Here is a 15,848-nt window from a genome sequence, read left to right as displayed (position 1 = left end):
TAAGGTCGGGAGAGTTTCAATTTGCATTTATTTATGTGATAGCGCCTTTATAACACTTATATTGTTTTGTTTTTGAGTTTATGCCGTTTCAGCTGATTTTCCTTAGTTTGCGATCCGCTGAAATATTTTTGGAACAGGGATAGAGGGTCATTATGTGCCTCTTCTCTTTGTCCCATTTGTTGATTTTGCAGAACCTTTAGGAACGATGGGCTATGGGTTACATTTACTATGCTTACAGCTCATTCATGTGAATGGACCACAAGATGCCTCATTGCTTAGAACTGCTTTTTTATATGTAGGCCTATATCTGCTGCTTGGCTTCCTAGTTTAAGGTTGTGGTTGGACAGGACCAGTTGCCTGGGTGCTAAGTTAAACCAGTTTAAATAAAGGCTGTTCATTGGGCAATGATGGAAAGCACCTCATCAGAGTTTATATTCTGTCTGGTAAAAAAAAATGACATTAAATAACACTTTATTGTGGGGCCTTTGCGGAGTGTGTTCATCTGCTGACATTGTTATATGTTAGAATAATGTCACTTATTCCTTGTTCAGAAAGATTCCAATACGTCAGAAGATTGTTGTTCAGCAGACAAAGTTCTAGTTTGTTCTTACAGTGTTACTTACAGATGGAAATTCAATCAATAATGATAACGTGCTCTCTCAGATGGTAATGATAGGACAAAGACAGAAAGAAACCTTTGTCTGTCACATGCTGCTGATGTTCATTGCAGAGGTCTTGGAGAAGACAGAGAGAACTAATCAAGATACAACTGCATTTATTGATCACTAATTCCACCCCCTTTCTACTCGTGGTTTGTCTAACAGAGAACTTTTACTCCATGTTAGAATTTCAGACTAGGCCTTGAAATGTTATGGCTAAGCCAACCTCCAATGTCTGTTAGGCCGAGATTATAGTGGTGGCGACGGCAATTGCACGCGGCGCCAAAACAAATACCTAAAGTCCGGCGCAGGAGCCCATAGTGCACGCAACCGCACGGGTCCAACGATGAGGAGACCACATTTTTAGGCTACAAAAGATTTTTTTTTGAGACGCGACGGCCGCGTGACGTCAGCGTCACGTGGAGCAGTTTAGCCAATAATGGTGAACCGCTCGCGTGACGTCACTGGTCACGCCTTTGCCACGCCCCCTCTTGCCTGCATACAGTGCAGGATTAACGCGCACGCACCGCGCGAGTGACGGTACGCGGTCGCGCGCACGCCCTGCAGCCTCCCGCTATAATCTCGGCTTTATGCATTAAATCTTCACTGCAATTCATCATTTTTGGCTACATATGAATTCTAAATCTTACAGCATATTCTCATTCAATTGTTTTGATATAAGTTCTCATTCATACATTTTAATATAATAAATGGATTTCTATCATTATACTCCTTCAAAACTGAGGTGAAGGGTCACGTAGAGTTTGCAGCACTTTGTGTCAATGGATCTAGGTACTTTGTAGTGATGTACCGGGTACCCGGTAATTACCCAGTACCCGGCATACCCGGCCAAATTTTCCCTACCCAGAAATGACCCGGACCCGGCCCAGGGCGCTGGAACCTGGTGCCCGGGTAATTCCGTCCTGCTCTGCTCCTTGGGTCCTCCTCTTGGGGATAGGCAGGAGCAGAGCAGCAGAAGAGACTTACCTGCAGCCGGCGGCGGAGGGTGAGGAGGACAACGGCGACAGCCGGGTGGCGGTGAGGAAGACGACGGCGACATCCTGGTGGCGCTGGGAGCACAGGAACATGTAAGCAGGAGCAGAGTGTCACTATAGGACAGCCGGGGAGGAGCGCGCCACAGCGGTCTGACCCGGAAGTCTTCAGCCTCCCGGTAAGCTGCTGCACTTCCGGTATCTGCCGCTGTAGTCAGACCGCTGGGGCGCGCTCCTCCCCGGCTGTCCTATAGGGACACTCTGCCCCTGCTCATATGTTCCTGTGCTCCCACCACCACCGGGACCTCACCATCATCCTCACCCTCCACCGCCGGCTGCAGGTAGTTCCAACCTACCCGCCGGGTAATTTTCCCCCCCATGTACCCGGCACCCGGTCATTTCTTGCACCAGGTACATCTTTATTACTTTGCATCAGTATTGGTCGTTTTAGGTTCATTTGCATCCGCAGGCGACGTGGGGAAGGTGCCCTGCAAGAATAATACAATGAGTTTTGGAGACGCTCCATTCTTTTTATAATATTGCAAAATATGGGACTCAGAAATGTGATACATTCTACCTAGTACGTAGAGCATTTGAAACCCTCTATTGTGTCATGCTCAACTTAATGCATAAAGTTAAATATAAAGACGTGTGTGCAATGGCATTTATGTAAACAAAACAATATATACGTATATCAAAGATAAGAGTAAAATAAGAATGGGACCGTGGTGAAGGATCCTGGAGGTGGATTCTCTCAAAGAGATCAGCCGAAGGGATTATTCTTCCATTCCGGGCCACATATTTCCCAGTCGTGTACACTCAGCAATGAAATAAAGAATGATCCCCAGGAGACTTAATTGGAGTAAATCTGTTCCCCCGGGGCACCATCTCTGGCTGCTATCCGACCTCTTATCATCTTTGATATAAGTGTATATTGTTTTCTTTGCATTATATAATTGCACACACTTCTTTATATGTAGTGTAACTCATATTCCCCCCCCCCCCCTAGACTCATCTGCTATATCTAGGGTGTGTGAGGGCGGATTACATGTGCTTCGGTGGTGCATACCTGTGAGGAACAGGAGGGCCTGAGCTTCCCGCGTTGGTGTTGGGGAGACAGGACCAGGCTTCTGGGGTAGTAGCCTCATTGTCTTAGTGGTGGTGCAGCGCCTCCATCCTCTATACTCCCAGGGATATGGGATAGGACCTGTATAGAAGAATAACCCCTGGTCCCAGGGTGGATGCTCCAAAAGTACACACAGTCTTTATGTAAAAGCGAATAGTCTCTTTATTGGCTCCGAACAGCACACAGCAGTATTAGCACCCGAGACCCTCCAGCTGTACAGGCCTCTCCTCCTCTCCTTCCCTCCCTGGGTGCTCTCCGTCAGGATGGTCTGGGGTGGGCCTCAATACCCAACGCCCACCTCAGAGGATATCCTCTGGGTGGGGATCGACTCTCCCCATCACCCCCTCATCAGGGTGAGGGGCATTGGTCCACTGGAGCCTCTGCTCACTCTCCACACTCGTAGGCCCAAGTTCTCTCTCTCTCTGACTAGACTGTCCTCCTCCAACTACCTGGACAGACAGTCTGGACTGTGACCTCCAACTCCCAGGACAGAACAGCTTAGACTACTGTCCTCTTCCAACTCCCAGGACAGAACAGACAGTCACTCACAGGAGCGGGCTGCTAAATAGAGTCAGCCCCACCCCTCATGATGTCAGCAGAACCTCCCCTCTGTCTCATGCCTGCAGCAGAGTCCGGGGCCTGCATCTATCAATCAAGGCAGGGCTTTGAAGGGGGAAAACCCATGATTACTACTGGCGCCTGCCCTTAACAGGACTTACCACAGTAGGAGAAAGATATATAGCCCGTGCTATTTACAGGGGGCTACAGTAGCTTTATGCATGAAGCAGAGCATGACACAATAGAGGGTTTCAAGTGCTCCCCACTTAATGTGAAAAAAACTCTCTAAAACCATAAGGAGGTTAATTTTGGTTTTGAGCCACGATCACTCCCTTCTTACATTAATATATCACGTTTTAAAAAAAACAACACAAATACCGCCTAGGCTTTTGTAGTATGTAGAGCAGCAGTTTAATATTTAATATTTATTGAACTGTTGCTTGTATCATTACTTTGAACCATGTAATAACTGAGCCCTGGCTGTCTTAAAACCCGACATTCACAGCTCCTCTCGCTGGCTTCCCAGCAGTGATGTGTCCGCTGCATTATTCCCCAGGGTCGGGAGAAATGTGTGTTAAATTTCCCTAAAACCATGTGGCGTCCTGGCGGTGCTTTAATAAGCCCTCGCGTACGATAACATAATAGTATCCTCCCTGCTGCTTTATTACTGTACGGTTATTCTAGGTTAGTGCCTGTGTAAGATTCCTGTTGAGGAGAACACCGTCCTTTAGATTGGGAGATATTGCTCTATGAACCTGCGCAGGGTCATTTTCTGTTGCTGTGCCTCTGATGCTAACAATTAGGCCGCGATCATAGTGCCGGTGCCGCCGAAACAAGTACCTGGCTTGAAATGTAGTTGCCCATAGTGCACGTCACCGTGACCGCGAGGCAGAATCCAGGAGAGACAAATTAATTTGTCTCTCCAAGCGAAGGCCGCGTGATGTCAGCGTCACATGGAGCGGTTCAGCCAATGAGGCGAACCGATGGCGTGACGTCACGGCAATGCCTCTGCCACGCCTCCCGATGCCTCCTGCCTACAGTGCAGGTTTCGCGCGCACCGCGCAAGTGACATCACGCAGTCACGTGCCCTGCAGAAGTCACTATAATAAGAGCCTTAGAATGTCATCTCTTCAGCGTAGAGCTCACTGTGCAGGTATCACTACTGTATGTGCAACACAGCATTTTCTAACCGTGCTAAATAAAATACAATCAACAGTACAGGCAGTCCTCGGTTATCCAACGGAATCCGTTCTGGAAGTAGCGCTGGATAGTGAAACCGTTGTAAAGTGAGCCCCATGTTAGTCAGTGGCGGTGAGCGTTGGATAACGCATTCAGGCATCGGATAACGGCCCATAAGGTGGCATTGTAAAGCGTTGGTTATGCCATTCGTTGTAAAGTGAAACGTTGGATAGCGAGGACTACCTGTATATCGATATGTAGAATGCAAGGGCACCAAAGAGTCTGTATGTATACTGAAGGTGTATATAGTTCATCTCTGGTACCCCTTTTATATCTTATTGAATGTATATTTGAAGTAAGTTTTTCCTGCTTGTTGATTTAATTTCACTGACTGCTTCCTCCTGCAGAATTCCCAGTGTTTCTTCTTCAGCGCAGACCAGCGGGAGCAGAGGAAGGTGAGTGATACGGTAATACGTAATTAACGGCATTAACTCTCTTAGCCCAGCCCACCTCTCCCGGACATGTAAACAGCATGTGCGGCCATAGACATCTCTACGCTTTCATTGCTTAGAATGATAACCCGCGAAACCTCCATGCTTCCGGCCAGGCCTGCAGCACAATGTACAGAAATACCGTGTAAATTGCTCCTATAGCACAAGGCTTATTGGGAAAGTTGCGCTCGGGCTGAATGAAAGGTTGCTGGGCGGAACGGAAATCATTCGCTTGTGTTCGGAAGCATTCTACTGCAATTAACTACAGCCTAGCACTTTATTTGTGTATCGTCCTGGCCCAGAGAACAGCTACTCCGGGTGTTTATTATCACATTTAAAACATTACCGCCCTTTGAGTTCACTTCTTTCCATTATTACCATAAGGTAGAAACACGAGGTGGTGAAGTTTGTGCCACAGCTGGAATTACAGCCACAAGGATTTTCATTTATAAACCATTGCATGATGTTATTAGTCACAATATGATGTGTATAAAGTATCCAGCTTCTCTTTGACTGGTGTCCTGGTGGCTTGACTTCTATTGAAATTTATATCTTTTTAAGTGCTTTATACAACATTTTCATAGACAGAACCCGGGAACATTATGGGGGAGGTGACAGGCAGAAAAGGGGGATCCTTTGGTACAATAATCTATAGTAGCTGCATTGGTCCCGCGAAAGTAGAGATCCCATTCTGCAATAATTTTTGGTTTAGGGCAAATAGTCTGTAGAAAGCTTTATGGTGCTCACAGGTATGCGTGAACATTTTGTATAGTACAGCTGAGAAATACATGGTATAGTCTCATAATGGGTTCATTATAAATCTATTTCCTACGTATTTGGATGAGCAGTTGTTTCTCCTTTATAGTTTATATAGTCTCATAGGCCCTGTTCACAGAGCTTAGACAGTCTCAAAATAATGATATCCGGTTATCTTACCATAGCTTGTGTGGATATTTCTGTAGGGACTTCTTGGGGAATTCCCATGTAGGCTCATTTAAGCCTGCATGGATGAACTCCAGCAGTTTGCCATCCTAATCCCCCACCGGTACAGGCCAAATGTTGATAAGTTGATGATATCATAACACCTGCAGTGCCCTATTGCCTTCAGTGCTGCAAGCAACACAACAACAATTCAGGCTTGTCATCTCTGATGCAGGCTGGAACCCATGGGCTTGAGTAAGGGTTAACCCCTTAAGTGCATATATAACGTTCACACGTTGTACCGAGGGCCAGTGAGCAGATGTCCTCGGCTTTTTGCTCATTCTCCAGGAGAGATCGATTTTCGCAGCTTCAGCACTGTGGGGACTTTGCCATCACTACTCAATAGGTCACATGGTCGTGACTTGCCAGGAGGGCTGTGCCACTCAAGTGACGTCCCTCTAACGTCACAAAAAGGGTTTAAGTGAAACCGTTCTATGCTGCTGGTGACACTATTCTTTGAAGTGCCAATAATGTGGATGCAACTTGAAAACAGCTCTAAGCCATCCAAATAGACTGTGATAGTAACAGAAATAAAAACAACTTTCAATCTGTCCATCATCTGCTGGCAATTGGTCCAGAGAAGTATACACTTCTTAATTCAGCCCTTCAGAACAGGGAGACTTCACAGTGTATATCATCCATTCCATACCTGCTATCCAATCTGTACCTACCCTTCATCTTCTCTTTATTCACATTTTTCCCACTTAACCTCTTTTTTTACGTTGCTTCTTATGACACCTCTTCTACTATACACCTCCGATGTGCAGTGTCAAGAGTTGGAAGAGGTAACAGAGAAATAAACATTCAACCGTTAGCTCCCCAGTTATACTCCACCCTCCCAGTGTGCATGTGTGTGTGAGGAATTGGTTTGTGTGCATATATGTCCATCTGTGCTATTAGTATGCTAAATACTTCATTGGTGTGTAGCCAGTGTAAAACTTGATGTGACTTGATGCTATTTCTTGTGCGTTGAACATTCCAGTCACTATACTTGTAATGTTCAGTAACTATCTTTTGTTAAGTCATATCGAGCCTCTTTGGCTTGTGTCTCTGATGTGAAAACTGGACCAGTGGTCCACTGTTTAGTTCTGCTTGCCCACCACTTATATATTTAGTCATGCCATGGCCAATGTGTTGTTGTGGTGCAATGTACCACTCATTTTCTTTATTTTGCCACAACTCATTTATTTAAAAACGATCTTGTATCATACAACAAACCTTTTTGAATTTTGGATATGAAGACACCCTCTCCTTATATACCAACATACTCTCCTTATGTACCAGCATCATGCTTTTCTGCATCCCCGGCACCACTGATTTTGATAATGCACTCATCACATGATGTACACATGAGCTGCAGTGCATTGATCTGTCATATGAGAGTATTCTACTGTCAGAAGGTTTAGCACGCCTTTGCAATGCCTCTCTGCCCGGGACGGTGTTACAGTGAATGTATTTGATCATGCTATGTGTGAGCTCCTTTTTTTGTATTTGCTTTGAGTCCTGTGCTGTAGATAGCAGTGTCAGTTATAGAAATGATAAGTAATATATAGTTGCAATACAATAGACGTAGTGTGTATTCCCCTTTTCCATGGCGCCATTGTTTTGCTCTTTGTGGAGCCAGTAGCGTAGACACTATTGCTATTGTTGACCTGTACATTATCAGGGAAACCTCCTGGCTGATCATAGTATCCTTAGTTTCTTGTGCATGGGCTTCTGCAGGTTAAATTTCAGATCCCTTGGCAGTGAAGTGTCTGAACACTAACGGCTGTGCGTCAGCTAAAGATTTGGCACGTCATAGATACGTATAGGCCTGCAGCCATTGAATGACCTGGTGCCTCTTTTCCTAATCTGGCTCTCATTCGTTCTCTATCTAATCCAAGACGTCAATTGAGGCACTGATTAAATGATTGAGGTCATGCTGAATAAGCGCACAATGAGGTTACAGAGAGACAGCATTTGGTCCATCCAGATATAAAATAATGGGACAGGTTGACTTGACAAAAAAATAAATATATATTTTTTAATCGGCTTGTGCAGGTTTGGGCTTTATAAGGCGTATTTGTAAGGAGAGTTTTTAACCACTTCAAAAAAAGCAACATTTTTAATCAACCGCTTAATCATCCAGCACAGATCTTCACAGCAGACTGAGGACTTTACACCACCCCCTTAGGATACAGTCTGTGGCTTTTTAAAATCTGCATATGTACAATAGTACCTGACCTGCCCCATTATTTATGGTCTCCTCTACAAGGAGTGCGCAAAATGTCCATCCAGAACCCATCATAATAGTGTTCTGCATGGACATATTAAACATTTCATGCATCATTGCATGATTTTGAATTCACATACAACTATATATGTTGTGAGTTTAGTGAACAACCTTTTTCAGCCGTTGCGATAACCCTCGTATTAGTTTAGTTTGTGTATAGCTGTCGCTTTATCATGCCAGGTATAGTTATCCTGCTCCCCTGTTTCATGTCACTGTGGTGTACCTCCGTCTTTCATCCCATAGCCCTGGAGTCGCTTACCTCGTGTCACTATGCCTCTCCTCCCCTCCGGGTTGTACCTTTCTCCGGCTCTCTGGGGCTTTCCCTTCACGGTGGCTGTGAGTGTTATTTCTTTTTCTTTCCATCTTCATTTTCACCCCCCTCAATGCCTTCAGTTCAAGAAACAGAAATTCCGGGACTGGGTCCCCGAATCTGACTCGGACTCTGATTCCGATGACTCGCAGGAAAGGGATCTGAAACTGCGCCAGGTGAGATATGGTGGATTATTGATCCGGTACCAGCATCCAATAAGAGACAACATGGAGTACGTGCTACACTGCCAGTTGTGGGACTTTATTTATACCTTATACAGTGATAAATCAGAGGAGCATTTCCATCTTCCAGTTCCTCATGTTTTATTTGATGAGCCAGCAGCTCTAAGTAAATGTGCGGACCGAGAAATTCGAATTACTGAGACATATAAAAAGCACAATCCCCTATATACTGACCACACAGGAATAATAGGTGTGGTGCAGGCTGTGGGGACATGTATGCAAGATTCCTGGCAGAAAAAGTGGGGGAAAACTGTAACAAAACACTGCAGCAAATGTATCAAAGCGGAGAAAACCCGTAGGATACAATGTGATCTTTGCCTTTGATAAAAATGGTGCATTTTCATGCTCAACATTTGCCCCCTTTTGCAGCCAGTTAACCTACACAACTACCTGTATGATATCTGGTGTGTGAACTCATTCTGGAGCTGTTATAAAATCTTACAGTAATAATAGATAAACAACTTTTAAATGCATTCGAGCTGTTCAGATGCATGACGCTTCTGTTGGGTTGTAACACTGGATCTCAGGTGTATATATCCCTTGTTGCTGCATCTAGTACACTGTACTTTAGTATTAGTTTATTCCCCTACCTCTTTGCATCTAAACACCATCATCTGCAACGTCTGCTTCTGCATTTCCTTTTATTACACATTTCATAAGACTGCAGATTTCTCAAAAAGCTCAATCATCATTTGTGGTCAGTAGCCTTCTGAGCCTTCTCAGAGTCGTGAGAAACTAGCAGTTGTAGGTAACCGGGTGTTCTTCCACCTACAGTAGGAGTAGAGTGTTTTAGTTGTAAACCGAAGCCTGAAAGCCTTGCATAACTTCTTAATTGTGGAGGCATAATGGAGACCAAAAACTGTCTCCTCAGGTACACAATGCCTCGCCACTGAACCTGTCTTTTCCATCGATAAAAGCCCCGATCGTATCTTCCTCATTGCATTTATATAGTAATTTATAGAGCCGAGTTGCTGTTACACATCGCACTATAAGGACTGCATAGTCCTATTAACCACATCTTTGCATTACTGGAATGCATATTCAACCAGGTTTGTAGCACTTGGATGAAATGGGTACTCTGCATCCTAAGTGACGTTTTGCTACCTCAGGCTCACCCTGTCCCTGGTTTTTCTTCCTCTCTGTTTAGAGACTTGGTGAGGTGGTGATAAAGTTCTTGGGCCGAGACCTGCAGCCCTCCTGCCAGATGTCCTGCTTGGAAACCATCCGCATCTTGTCCCGGGACAAGTATGGCCTGTCCCCTTTCACCAGCCGTTCTGCCATGCAGATCCTGGCCCAGTATGCAGGACTGGACTACTCGGAGGAGATGGAGGTGCCGCGCATCCCAGATAGTGAGAGTGTTGTGGAAGCTCTGAAGGGTCTGTGCAACATAATATACAACAGTGTGGAGGCCCAAGAAATGGCCACAGATCTGCGCCTGGTGTGCGGCCTGGCCCGTCGGCTCAAGCTATACAACGAGACCAGGTCCTCCCATGAGGGCAAGTTCTTCGACCTTCGCCTGCTTTTCCTCCTCACTGCTCTGAGGGTGGACGTGCGTAGGCAGCTGGCCAAGGAGCTGAGGGGTGTGAGCCTCCTGACTGACGCCCTGGAGAGCACCCTCGCACTGAAGTGGTCCGACATTTACGAGGTGGTGACGGACCATCGTGCCCAGCCCTTGGGCAAGGAGGAGACTGAGAGAGTGATGGAGATTCTGAAGACCTTATTCAACATCACCTTTGATATCAGTCGCAGGGAAGTGGATGAGGTGAGATGAAGGCCCACAATTATGATTAATGCTAAGCCATACAGTACCTTTTTGCTGCAGGACGACACTTTAAAGGCCCATTCAAGTGAATTGAATGGACCAGCACGGTAGTTCTTCGTAGATAAAATGAAAGTGTTCAGAACTTTCAAAACCTCACAGGTCTCTTCATCACATGTAATTAAATACACGTAAAGAACAGACCTGTGAGGTTTAGAATGCTCCAGCCGCCATCATTTAATCTATGAAGAACTACCTTGGTTGATCCATTCATATCAGAATCTTCTCTTCAACACCCAACGCGTCTTGCTTGTTCGTGTACTGCACGTTGAAAACAATCTTCACCTTTCCCAATTTTAAACGGTCTACTTTTTGCTCCTATTTCCAAAGGAAAGGCAGCGGGGGGGTGGGGAAGGTGGGGGGGGCTTTAGAAATGGTAATTAACCCCTTCTCTGCCATGGGTGTCTAACGCAATGCGTTGCTGGCCCCGAGGCGAGGGAAGGGGGTTAACAAACAGACCGTGGCGTCACACACTCGTTAAGGGGCCGTATCATGTGACATCAGGACTGGGCTACTGTCCATGTGTGTAATGATGTAGGCATTTCATCTTTATAGCTTAATTAGCACGTAATTAACGGGAAAAACGGTGGCAGCAGGGAGATATGGAATTTTTGTGGTGCCGCCGCTCAGGCAGAAAAGGTTTCTGTGTTTCCTAGTGCGCTGATGTATGTAAAAGTGGACTTTTCATTATGAACCCGGGGTAGGAGAAGCCTAAAGCCCCAATCCTGTCTATAAAATAAAAGGAAATATAGAACATTAAAAGGGTTTATTTTATAAGCGAATATAACACAGTACATTTTTATATAGATTACCCAATTATAGTTTCTAAGCAAGGTGCATAATTGTCAGGGAAATTATATAGAATAATTAGGACTTATCACACCCTATATTTAAATATACAATAAAGTAGGGGGTTGCTCCACTGAAGATAAAGAAATATTATATTAAGGCAAACGGATCCCCGAAAGGAATCAAAAAAAGAATTCTTCCATGTGCGGGCAACCGTAAATAAGTCCAATACAGAATAGCCAAAGTTCCTTTGTTACGTAATACAAAAAACATAGAGGAATAGATATAAACCACAAGTAAAAACTGTGTTTAGGATTAGTCAGCGTACCATGTATGGTCTATCAGTGTCAGTCACTTAATGTCCCTGTGCCTCAGGCACCAGAAACCTAGATTGTCAGCTCACCGGGGCAGGGGCTGTGTCTGTAACATTCCTACGGATAAGAACTAGGGGACCCTGCTGTGCAGCTTTGTTAAAAAATGTAAAAAAAATATTGCATTTTGAGCGGGTCTGCGGCTTTAAGAACCAGGAAAGTAATTTTCAGAATAAGCAGCTACAAAATGATCCACGAAAAATGGTAATATCAAGCAAATAAATGATTCTAAAACTGCTTTAAACACTATTTGCTGTATAAGCTGTGTAATGCAGCACGCAGGCGCTTTAGGGAAGCATCCATGTTTAAAATAGTGACAGAGGAAGCAGGACACAAGCAGTGTGCAGACATACCCGCACTCCCCATCTACAGTAACATGGCAATGTGATGTGACAGTGGGTGAAGCTTCAGCGGCCCGTGGAGGAGATGTGCTAAATCCAGAGTGGCTGACTCCAGTCCTCAAGGGCCAGCAACAGGTCTGTTTAAGCATATCCCTGCTTCAGCACAGGTGGCTCAATCGAAGCCTGAGCCACTCATTGAGCCACCTGTGCTGAAGCAGGGATATCCTGAAAACCTGAGCTGTTGGTGGCGCTTGTGGACTGGAGTTGGCCCGCCCCTGCACTAAATGCACTCCTGGTTGCAACAAGATTATTAATACATCACGTTCCTAACAAGCGAAGTGCGATAAACATTTAAAGTTGTAAAATGTGCCAATAACGTTTATTTGAATCCTTTCAGCGGAGAGCGGGGATACAAATAGGGCCCAGATTGACTAAACCTTTGCGAAAGCGGATTAGCACTGTTTAGTAAATATGGCCCCGGGGTGTACGGTGACATCATTTGAAACCGGTCAAGTCTGTTACCTGGCATAGCCACTAGTGGTTCCTGAATGTGGTGCTTGAGAAATGAAACTGAAGCCGAGAGAGAGCGAGATGTCACAGCCAGGCCCAGCCTGGGGTACGCGGATCACAGGTCCTGCGAAGCAGGGACCCCACTCTTTTGAAAATCTATTTTTCTATATATTTGTGTGGTGCTTTCCTTTTTTTGACATACTGAGGCTCAAAGGCAGGAAGGAATAAAATAGCCACCAGAGATTGCTAAATAATTCACAGAATTACATATTAATACATTCTTCAACTTTAAGACTTAAAAAAGAATAAGAGGAACATGGCTGTGTCATATTACAAGTTCCTCACTAAGGGGAACGATTTAATAAGCCGAAAACGCCTACTCAAGTCTTTTAGGGTTTGGGGGGGCTCAACTCCAGTCCTCAAGCCCCACCAACAGGTCAGGTTTTCAGGATATCCTGAAATATTCAGGAGAGCCTCTGATTGAGCCACCTGTGCTGAAGCAGGGACTGATTGAGCCACCTGTGCTGAAGGTGGGATATCCTGAAAACCTGGCCTGTTGAGTGGGCTAGAGCACACCTGGCTTATTGAACCAACTCTCTTAATGCTGTTTATAACAGAAGCAAATCTGTGACTAGAAACATTATGTAAACAATTTAGCAACTCAGTTGTCTTCCTAAAACAAATATAACCATGCTTCAAGCAAAAATGTGTCTGCTTTTGTGAATTAAGCACAATTTGTTTTTTGCACGCACGCTCACCCACGCTTGGCGCTTGGGTAAACAAAAAAATTAACTTTCGAGCGCGCTCAACCTGCCTGAAACGCGCCACCCCCCCCCCCCCCCGCACGCGCTTCCAAAATAGCAAAGACACCCGGCGCTCATGCTTGGAGAGCTGGTGACGTCACCGTTTTCAAACATGAGCGCGGTCAGCGCTAGACACTAGCGCTGAGTGTGCTGACCACGCGGTGCATGCCAAGGTTAGTTTCGGCAAGTGAAATTGTCCCGGCTCACCCGGTGCTCGTGCGCGGCCACGGACGCTCGCCCACGATTGGCGCTTGCATAAACAAAAAAAAGAGATTTTCAACCGCGCTCAAATTGCCCCCCCCCCCCCCGCACGCGCTTGTGAAATAGCGCGGACACCCGGCGCTCATGCTTGGAGAGCTGGTGACGTCACCGCTGTCAAGTATGAGCGCGGTCAGCGCTAGCGGGGCCGCAGCCTTAGTCCTCAGGTGAACTAACTACCACTTTATGAGGCTGTCACATGATGAGACTGGTAAAGCATAAAGCAGAGAACTGTGTGATCTCAAACAATTGCTGGCCATAGCAGCAAAACGTGAAATTATCATTATTTTAAAAATATATATATATTTAAATAAATCAGTTCTGTAGTATTAGATCATAGTGACTGCTTTTTTGTTTTGCTTTTATTTACCTCCTAATGTAATTTTAAATGAGTTTTAATACACTGAGCATCCTTTGATTTCTAAAGCAGGTTTTAACACACTTCCCCAGCAGTGCAAGATCTTTGCAACACTTTCCTGTTTGTGATCATTTGTTGCCAATGTTCCCTGCAGTTTGAGCTGCAAACTGTAACAATATATAATGTTACCGTTGTAATATAAGGATACATTGCAGCTGCTGAGTTACAATGACTGAAGCAGCCATTATGTTAGGCACACAATCAGGATGTTTACACATATATAAAAGACGTGCCAAACGATTGCCAGTTTAGGTAAGAATGTAGAATTAGACATTGCCACATGCTCTACATATACAAATAAGAAAAAGAAGAAAGTGGCATTGCTGCATTAATCCCTCATTCCTTGGCCCTTGTGTTTCTCCTCTGTTCTTTGCAGGAAGATGCAGCTCTCTATCGCCACCTGGCTGCTATTCTGAGGCACTGCTTACTGAGACAGAGTGACGGGGAGGACAGAACAGAGGAATTTCATGGGTAAATTATACAGGTGGTTGGGCTTAGTTTGGGTCAATAAGCTCCAGGGCCACCAACAGGTCAGGGTTTCAGGATTTCCCTGCTTCAGCCAGGTGGTGCAGTCTTCAACTAAGCCACTGAATGAGCCACCTGTGCTGAAGCAGGGGTATCCTGAAAACCTGACCTTTTGGTGGCCCTTGAGGACTGGAGCTGGCTACCCCGGAACTAGACTAAGCAATGGGTTTCTTTTTTTCCCCCCCATCACCATTTTCAGACACACCGTCAACCTGCTGGTTAACCTGCCTCTGATGTGTCTGGATGTGTTACTGACTCCCAAAGTGGAGCAGGGCTCGGTGGAGTACATGGGGATGAACATGGACACAGTGGAGGTTCTCATTCAGTTCCTGGACAGGAGACTGGACAGGGTCAGTTACCTCTCACACGTATGTAAACTGAACCCTTCCTCCAGCTCGTGCGGAGGGCTAACATTACCAATTGCACCGCGTGAAAGCGCCCCCCCTAGTTTCAGACATTAATGAATCTCCTTTTTGTACTGGTTTTTTTTCCCTTCTTCCCCGAGCGATCTCGCAATTTCTCTGCACAATTGTTTTATATTTTATTTTTAGATTGAAGCGGCTGGTTTTTTTTGTACCCATAATGCATGCTGTTCACTTCCTGTGTGGTATACTTGGTGATGTCACTCTGAGGAAGTACATGCAAGAGGCATGTCAACACAAACACAGCGTAAAACAGCATTTACTTTTACATACAGGATGTTGGGTTTGCATTTTGTGTTTTTGTGTGCAGAGTAACACTGTATAAATACTGCTGTGTAACGACGCTGCACGCAGCCCACACATCATTCTGTTCTGCGGTAAAAAAGAGCCGCCATGTGTTATCAATTTGTACAATATCTTGTTTAAAAGCCACAAGACAAGGGTTGTATGATCTGTTCAGGCCCCTGTTGAAGCAAAGAGGTACTATCTCTGTCCAAACATAGTCCATTTAATACTGCTGGATCAGTATCTGCATTACTAGTCCTAAGCTCATTATTAAGCCACATATTACATCATGTGTTAAAGACGCATTATATAAAGAATCTCTTGTTATTTAGATGTAAATACACAACATACTGTACACATTATACTTGGCAGTGCCTATGAAAGCGATACGTGTGGGGCTCAGAAAGCTCTGTATGCTATCATTTAATCGGTGAAGAACCCTTATGCTGTCCCTCAAAAGGCGTCGCAAGCTACAAAGAATATACATTTCCCCCCGG

The 15,848-nt window shown here is 45.2% G+C and overlaps 1 protein-coding gene across 3 annotated transcripts in view; it reads left to right on the top strand.

Moving 5' to 3' along the window:
• RIC8A (RIC8 guanine nucleotide exchange factor A) overlaps positions 1–15,848 on the top strand; it is a 39,832-nt gene that overhangs the window by 10,179 nt on the left and 13,805 nt on the right. Inside the window, exons 2-7 of one of the 3 annotated variants that reach the window (XM_075605730.1) lie at positions 4,922–4,969; positions 6,754–6,771; positions 8,652–8,744; positions 9,958–10,572; positions 14,496–14,590; positions 14,844–14,994. In XM_075605730.1, the coding sequence (XP_075461845.1) occupies positions 4,922–4,969; positions 6,754–6,771; positions 8,652–8,744; positions 9,958–10,572; positions 14,496–14,590; positions 14,844–14,994 (1,020 nt within the window). The remainder of the gene's footprint in view (positions 1–4,921; positions 4,970–6,753; positions 6,772–8,651; positions 8,745–9,957; positions 10,573–14,495; positions 14,591–14,843; positions 14,995–15,848) is intronic. The other 2 variants (XM_075605731.1, XM_075605732.1) reach the window with 2 other exon arrangements.

The sequence above is a fragment of the Ascaphus truei genome, chromosome 6, assembly GCF_040206685.1.
Source record: "Ascaphus truei isolate aAscTru1 chromosome 6, aAscTru1.hap1, whole genome shotgun sequence".
Classification (NCBI taxonomy): domain Eukaryota; kingdom Metazoa; phylum Chordata; class Amphibia; order Anura; family Ascaphidae; genus Ascaphus; species Ascaphus truei.
The sequence above is the reverse complement of the archived record's forward strand: the minus strand, read 5'-3'. Positions and strand labels throughout refer to the sequence as shown.